Raw genomic sequence first — 7864 nt, forward strand, 5'->3', positions numbered from 1 at the left:
ACAGCTGTATGAACACAAAACAAACTGATTTTGCTGTGATTTAATGCAATAAACGGACAAAAAGGGATGCCGAAATAACTACATAATACATAAGTCTGAATTAATGTTTTGTTAGTTCTCTCCGGAGGACAACAAGCAAATAACTTTTAAAATACTTGTTTTCTCAATGGAGCTCGGATCGATCGGTGCTATTCTAAGCTAACATTGTAGCAGCTCCATCAACACTCAAAATAACGTCATCCAGGAGTAAATATTATTTTTATATAATACATTTTAAATATATAATTGTTTGTACATACATTTACACACATAGTTTTGTCCGGTCTCTACTATTATCAGGTATTGTAGAGTTCTGGGTCCCCATCTACAGCTACAATATTTTTTCCTCCATAGTTTCTGATTCAACAAAAAATTTCAACTCGCAAATGAGGAAAATTTGCACTTCCTCTTTGGCTTCTCTTTTCAGACATGGAGGTTCCTGCCTGGTAATAACTGGGCTGGCACACGGCCCCAAATCATGTGCAATCTCAAAACATAGCAGTCTTCCAGTTGGACAGCAGCAGTCTCTTCTTATCCAACGTCAGAGTAAAGGGACTGAAAGCATCATATCCTTCCAGTTTGTAGGAGGCGAGTGTACTGTATGTGGTTTGTAGTGTTGTGATATGAAGGAGTTTGGGCTTGCTCTTTTCTGAGGATGCAAAATCATCCTGTCATTATGGGCTGGTCGCTGTGACAACCCCCACCATCATCTCGCTCCTTCCTGTAATCTGGTCAAATGTGTTTGACCAGATTACACATAAGGATTTGACCAGTCCTTATGTGTCTGGTCAAATCTGTTTCCTCTCATCCCCTCGGGTCTGTTCTAAATGAGCAAACACACACACACACACACACACACACACGGAGAATATGAATTCACACGTTTATCTCGTCACACACACACTGTTGCGCCATGTGAGTGGCTAAATATCTCTTTGTATTCTTGGTAGAGCATTCACTGCGTCCCTGCTGTTTGTGTTCAGATTTGTGTCTATATTTGTTTATCATGGAGGTTTACTGAGACATTGTCCAGCACTGTGATTTAAAGTTGTTTAAAATCAAAAAATGTTTATAGGCTGTTTCAGACTGGCTTTGGTTAACACATCATGGATTTGGTCTTGCTTGGCACCTTCTCCATAACCACGGCTTAACTCCTGCCAGTTATACAGAGGTATTGTGACTGCTCTGCGTGGGAACTTGCTATTAAAATGCACTCAAGGGAAACCTAACTAACTCAACTGCATCTATGAAATGTTTCTATCCAACACAAAGAACTTGTACGGGAAGACAGGGGAGTCCGAGGAAAATCAGTGTGGTCTTGACCCCCCCCCCCCTGTTGCCAGTCTGTACCAGCTTATTAAGTGAAGGAGGAAAATAGTAGCGTGATGGTGTCATAGTTAAAGTACTTGGATAAGCAGCTGGTGGGTTCAATGAAAGAGGGAAAGTGGGAAATAAGTTGAAGGAAATTGGTACATAATGTGCATAAAAAGGATCAGTTGTGTTTCATCTATTCATTGCCCACAGCATGGAAGAAACACACCCCATTTGTTGGTCACATGATTTAAAACCAGATGCTGTTGGAGTGAGAAGCTGCAGACTTTTAAAAGGCCATAGTGGCATGTTTTTGGCATATACTTAATACTTCCACAAGCTCCTCTCCAGAGCCAACCATTCTCATTTTCAGGTTGACATTTATTGTTGACAACTATTGGATGGATTGCTTTTTAAATCTCGTTGTCATGTCCTCCACAGGATGGGAGGTTATGAGCTCAGTGGTGTCTCGCCTTTTCCTCTGGTGCCATCATCAGGTCAGAATTTGAACTTGTGCAATACTTTGCTTTATGATCAAATATCTGTGGAAACTGTTTGGTGAGCATGGTAAACATTATGTCAGTTTCCTGTATCTGTGTCACGTGGGTTTCACCACTGCCACGCCCCTTTAGGGAGACTAGCGGCATGTCCTGATTCTATTAACTCCAATGGAAGAAGTGAACACAGGTTATGACCGATTCTTTCGCTCCATAGTCACCAAAGAGATAGATCTTGTATATTGGACCCATTTTCAAAAGCCACATATATTCCAAACATTCTGACACTAAAATTGTTTTTAGATAGACTAAACTTTGTTGGAGATCTTTCTCTATCTCAGCAACACGCTCTCACATGTCAGTCAACTATAGTTGGCGAATGCCCTAGCTAACTTTTAATGCTAAAGATGGCTATTAGGTGTGTAATAATCTAATGTTGGCAAAAGAAGATACATGATGCAAATGTAACCCAATCTGCTTTCATCCATCCACACGACTTTCACAACCATTCTAAACGAGGTGAGGGAATGGGGTTTTAAATGTACGCTATATTAAGAATACTTTCACTTTATCTTGTCGTGAGACAGATGTTTCCGACAGTCATTTTGCCTCACAGTTCACGGGGGATACTGGTCTACCGCTGCCTCGATCGGTTGGTTGGTTTCTTTGTGTCATTGTGTGACTTTGGTGAACCCAAACTACCCAAAGTCACACTATAACACAAACTAACCCATGGCTGGCAAGAGCGTTCTGCTGCCGCCCCAGCTCTGCTCCTGTGCCGGTACACCTGTCTGTACCTCGTGTCCACCGCCACCTGTAGGTAAGATATTTATATCACATCTATATTTCCCCCGCCAACAGCAGTGGAATGAATGGCTTGGAAACTGAGCTGTTTTGCTATTGGATAGAGATAGATCTTGTATTGTCTGAGAACATGTTGACGTGTGGGTGTGTCGTGAAGGATAAACCCGACCGACCTCTCTGGGTAAGAGAAAAATCCCTCCTGTCCTCTGGAAACCTCTGTCCCAATAACCCACATGACCTCGGACAACTGTAATCCTTTGTAATGTATGTAGTAGTGTCTGGCAAGGGTGTGTGTGGGTCTCTCGCAGACACACACACACACACATTTGTTGCCATGGAGATTTATGAGCCTCACTGGACTGCCTGCTCTGTTTAGTCATTCTCCTCCACCTACTTTAGACCGAAACGCCGCGCGCACACCCACACTTCCATATTTGTATTCCACTGGAAACCCTCATGGAGCGTCAGACAACCTTGACAAGCACCGAGTTGCTGCGTCAGACTCCCCACATACCAACCACGCACACAGAGGCACAGGCGCGCGTACACACACACACACACACACACACACACACACACACACACACACGTTTAGAGTCTGGGCCGGTGAACACAGGTTCTTTTGTTTCACAGCAGTAACCGGTGCCCTGCTCCTCCCGTTCTGTTCCCATGACGTCCCAACTGGCCCGTTTTCCCTTTTTACCGACCTCCTCCTTGAACAAATAATTAAGCAGAGGGGAGGCTCTATATGAAACCTGAGGGCCCTTCCTCCTGTCTTCCTATCTGTCCATCTCAAAATCTGTTGATCCTTTTGGTGAATTTAAGTAATCTGGGCATTTTAGCAACAAGGATGGGCCTCATAATAAAGTAGAATGTGATATGTGGAAGACAAAAGATTTAAAGCTTCTAATGTGTCAGCATCTGGATGCTAAACGTGCAACGGAGCGCCAAAAGGTCTGCGCATTAAATAACACGGTCACATAAATCTTTTCGACACCGTCTAACTTTGGGACTCCCACAGTCCCGCTGATGATTTCAGCTTGCAAACTTCCAACCATTCATCAATGCATGAGCCAGTAAGGTTCAAAAGTAGTAGGAAGAAGGGGAGTGTGGATTACACCAACTCAAAGAGACGAACACAAAGAAAGAGAGGGGAATCTTGTCAATGCTGGGTTTCCCCAGAGCTGCTGAAACCATCACGCTAGACTAAGGGGTACGGGCAGAGGTTTAATGGTTTCTCCCTTCAGTATTCTGTCTCTGTCTTCCTCCCTCCTCTTCAGGCTGTCCATCATGAATGTTAACAGTGAGGACTACTAGCACAGGGTGCATTAGAGCCACCCACATGGACATATGAACTTAGTCTCACACATACACAACTCGCTGTATAACGGAGCAGTTTTGCAGTTCTCTACCTTGTCCTTGGCCTCACTCAGCTGGTCCTCCAGCTCGGAGAAGCTGAAGCCGGCCACGGTGATGAAGTCGCCGATCACGGCCACAAACTTGTCCCCACGTTCCCGCGTCCGGCTCTGCTGGTAATGCAACTCCTGGAGCGCGAGGAAAAAGAATGAAAAGTGGTAAAATGAAGGGTTGTTTATGTGCTTTGTATACTTAAAGAAGAAGGAGAAAGACAGAGAGACAGATAGTGGAGTCAAGTTAAGAGTGTCCGCTCAGTAGCTATGATTTTAAGGTTCCTCAGCTACAGCTAGTCGATCTCTGTGAAGTGTAATATGTGTATGTCCTTGTTTCTGTGTGTGGCTGCGAATGTAAAATGTGTTGCTCAATGTCAGTGTGGGACATTTAAAACACCTCGCCCCGCCGTCCATCTCTGCTCTGCTTCAAAAACATGATTACAGATGGGAGAAGAACCGATGGGAGGGAACGTAACACAAACGCATAACGACTCACCGCTTCTAGAGCCTTCAGTCCACTTTTGATATTGTGCACCTCTTTTTCCAACTCCGACAAACTGGTGAAAGACAGAAAAATAAAAACAGATATGGAGGCAGTCACTTGTCTTGTACTGCACTTCCCTACAAGTTTTGGGGTACAAACTTGCGTCCTGATTTACATTTTCAAATGTGGAAAAAAAGCAGGAATTAGAAAATAACTTAATATTAGAGATCCCATCCTGCAGTATACAGTATATATAGCATATTGTTTTGATTGAGTATTCATTGCGATGCTTTAAAGCTCATGCACTCAGGGCTTAATAAGCATCATAACAAACGATACATAGCTATGGTGAACAACAGTCGTGCACTCACTTGACTTTGGCGGCCTCTGGTACACTGCTGAAGTCGTCCTGGATGTGCAGCGTGTCATTGTAGTTCTTCTCAACGATCATGATCAGGTAGTGCAACATGGTGATGTTCCTGTTGAATCGCAGGTCCAGACAAGAGCATTTCAACAACAGTGACCTTGTAAACACCTCTTCTTGTAGAATTGCTTATTGAAAGATCATCTTGAATTAAAATATTATTTTTTATTCTACTCCTTAAATCCAAGGCTGTTTTTGCTCAGTTTTAACACTTTATCATTACTTAATTTGCAGGCTTATGACCTTCACCAGGAATTCCAGATATTGCTATTTTCAGGAAAGCAAGTTGTTTAGAAATACAGTCATATGGCATGGTGGTGGTGCTATAAACAATCCAGAACAAAGGAGCTATGTACGTATATCCACATTGATTGAGAAGACCAAGGGACATTTCAAAAGTTTTAAAAGGTGCTAAATTAGAAATTCATAGAATGTCTATGATTGAGGGATTGCCTCCACAAAGTTCTCAACATGGCGACAGCGGAGTCGATGGCTAGCAGCTAACGGTCTAATTTGTGTGTATTTTGACAATTTGAAGTCAAGGAAAATCGTGTTGCGTTAGTTACTAGCAGTCTAGAAATCTAAATTTGAGGCCAAATCTGAGACCCTAAGGAGCACATTTACAAGTATTCCGAGCAAATGTGTGAACATCTTTTCACGACAGACATCCGGAAAAAGCAAGTAACCACAGCCCCCCATGGCCCACCTGTCTATGCTGGACTTGGTGTCAGCGATCTTGTTGAGGCTGGAGACCTTGAAGCCGTAGGCGTTGCCTCTCTGGCCCTTGTTCATGAAGTTGCCGAAGGCCAGCACCACCTCCAGGATCTGAGTCAGCCTCTTGCTCTGGACCACCTCCTTGGACGCGTTCAGGATGGCTGGAGGGAAAAACGGAAAGAGAGAGAGAGAGAAGCAGCTGGAGAGATCATATAGTTGGTGATTGATGTGTGTGCACTTTGCTTAGTGCATCATTTAACCTTTTATATTATATAATGAACTGGCCTTTTTCCACTCCCCCCTTTCCATTCTGTTTCTCCACTCAGCACCCCCCATGCACACACATGGAAATGGAAGTCTCAACCGTGCGTGCCCCAAAGGCTCTCAATCCCTTCCTTCATTTCTAAAATCCTTCTTAATGATTGATCAATACAACCAAAACCAAAACAACCGGGCAGCTCAGTGGAGAAACCCATCACGTCTCTCCATCCATCCATAAAACAACAGGGGGGGGCGGGGGGAGAACAGACTTGTCTGTCTAAGTGCAGGTGGTTCCCCCTCTCCACAGAGGAAAACCTCGGTGTGAATGTGAAAACCATTAACAGAACCCATGTTGTTATCGTTAGTTTTCTTTCAGCATGGGAACCATTCCTCTGGCTCTGCTCACAGGGTTCTGAAGGGGTGCAGGAAGGTCTGGCGAGCCAACTGCACTTGTCTCATGAAATGCTTCGATTGAATGTGCTGGGTGGTCCGGGGAAATGCAGTCTCATCTAGAGTATATAAGAAAGTAACATGAATAACTAGAAAATGCATTTCCTGCTGAAAATGCGTTGGAATGCTGAAAGTTGAAATTAATTGAAAAAACATTGCTGAAAATAGACATCCAATTTAAAAAAAATTGCAAAAAGTTTAAAGATTACAAATATGAAAAGTCGTTTCACCCATCTCCTGAAAGAGCTGAACATTTTGATATTCGAATGGTTTCTGTGGCTTAAAAAATGTCATCAGTGGTGATATTTGTAGTAGTAGTAGTAGTAGAAGTTGTAGTAGAAGTATTAGTAGCATTAGAGTAAGTGGTAGCAGTAGTGATATTTGTAATAGTAGTAGAAGTTGTAGTAGAAGTAGTAGAAGTAGTAGAAGTAGTAGAAGTATTACTAGCATTAGAATAAGTAGTAGTTGTAGCAGTAGTGATATTTGTAATAGTAGTAGTAGAAGTTATAGTTGTAGTAGAAGTATTATTAGTAGTAGAAGTATTAGTATTTAGAAGAAGTAGTAGAAGTACTAGTATCCCTGGCAGAGGTCGCTGAGGTAGTCAAAAAGCTCCTTGGTGGCAAGGCGCCGGGGTGGATGAGATCCGCCCTGAGATGCTGAAGGCGCTGGACATGGTTGGGCTGTCCTGGCTGACACGCCTCTTCAATGTCGCATGGGGGTCGGGATCAGTGCCCATGGAATGGCAGACCGGGGTGGTGGTTCCCATCTTCAAAAAGGGGGACCGGAGAGTGTGCTCGAATTACCGGGGTATCATACTACTCAGCCTCCCGGGGAAGGCTTATGCCAGGGTGCTGGAAAGGAGGCTCCGACCGCTTGTCGAACCTCAGATTCAAGAGGAGCAGTGCGGATTCCGTCCCGGCCGTGGAACAGTGGACCAGCTCTTTACCCTCGCAAGACTACTGGAGGGGTTCTGGGAGTTTGCCCAACCAGTCTACATGTGCTTTGTGGACTTGGAGAAGGCTTTCGACCGGGTCCCTCGGGGGGTCTTGTGGGGGGTGCTGCGGGAGTATGGGGTGCCGGACCCGTTACAACGGGCGATCCGGTCTCTGTACGACTGCAGTCGGAGCTGTGTCCGCATTCTCGGCAATAAGTCAGACACGTTCCCGGTGGGTGTTGGCCTCCGCCAGGGCTGCCCTTTGTCAGCGGTCCTGTTCGTGATTTTCATGGACAGGATATCTAGGCGCAGCCTGGGGACGGAGAACGTCAGTTTCTGGGGTCTCGGGATCGCCTCTCTGCTATTTGCAGATGATGTGGTCCTGTTAGCCTCCTCGGATCGTGACCTCCAGCATTCACTGGGGCGGTTTGCAGCCGAGTGTGAAGCGGCGGGGATGAGAGTTAGCACCTCCAAATCTGAGACCATGGTTCTCTGCCGGAAACCGGTGGATTGCTCCCTCCAGGTGGGGACGGAGTG

General features: G+C 44.8%; 1 protein-coding gene across 2 annotated transcripts; it reads right to left on the reverse strand.

The window, feature by feature from the left end:
- Positions 1-253: 253 nt before the first annotated feature.
- LOC116378061 (disheveled-associated activator of morphogenesis 2-like) lies at positions 254-6539 on the reverse strand. Of its 2 annotated transcripts, XM_031839863.1 has the most exons (5): positions 6350-6539; positions 5675-5843; positions 4916-5023; positions 4557-4617; positions 254-4195 (listed from the first exon to the last, which is right to left on the reverse strand). In XM_031839863.1, the coding sequence occupies exons 2-5, from the start codon at positions 5758-5760 to the stop codon at positions 3980-3982; spliced, it is 471 nt and encodes a 156-aa protein (XP_031695723.1). In that variant the 5' UTR covers positions 5761-5843; positions 6350-6539; the 3' UTR covers positions 254-3979. The 2 variants fall into 2 exon arrangements, with proteins under 2 accessions (XP_031695723.1, XP_031695722.1); XM_031839862.1 differs by having other exon boundaries at positions 5675-6539.
- Between the last annotated feature and the right edge of the window lie 1325 nt (positions 6540-7864).

This window comes from Anarrhichthys ocellatus, unplaced genomic scaffold (assembly GCF_004355925.1).
Source record: "Anarrhichthys ocellatus isolate YVR2014 unplaced genomic scaffold, GSC_Weel_1.0 scaffold2022, whole genome shotgun sequence".
Classification (NCBI taxonomy): Eukaryota; Metazoa; Chordata; class Actinopteri; order Perciformes; family Anarhichadidae; genus Anarrhichthys; species Anarrhichthys ocellatus.

What these genes read in the sequence shown, in the direction of transcription:
- LOC116378061 (XM_031839863.1), bottom strand. Translation starts at nt 5,760, where the DNA reads ATGAACAAGGGCCAGAGAGGCAACGCCTACGGCTTCAAGGTCTCCAGC. An exon ending in ACCAAGTCCAGCATAGACAG is followed by an intron (nt 5,024 to 5,674) that starts GTGGGCCATGGG and finishes GCGATTCAACAG; the next exon opens with GAACATCACCATGTTGCACT. An exon ending in CCAGAGGCCGCCAAAGTCAA is followed by an intron (nt 4,618 to 4,915) that starts GTGAGTGCACGA and finishes GTCTTTCACCAG; the next exon opens with TTTGTCGGAGTTGGAAAAAG.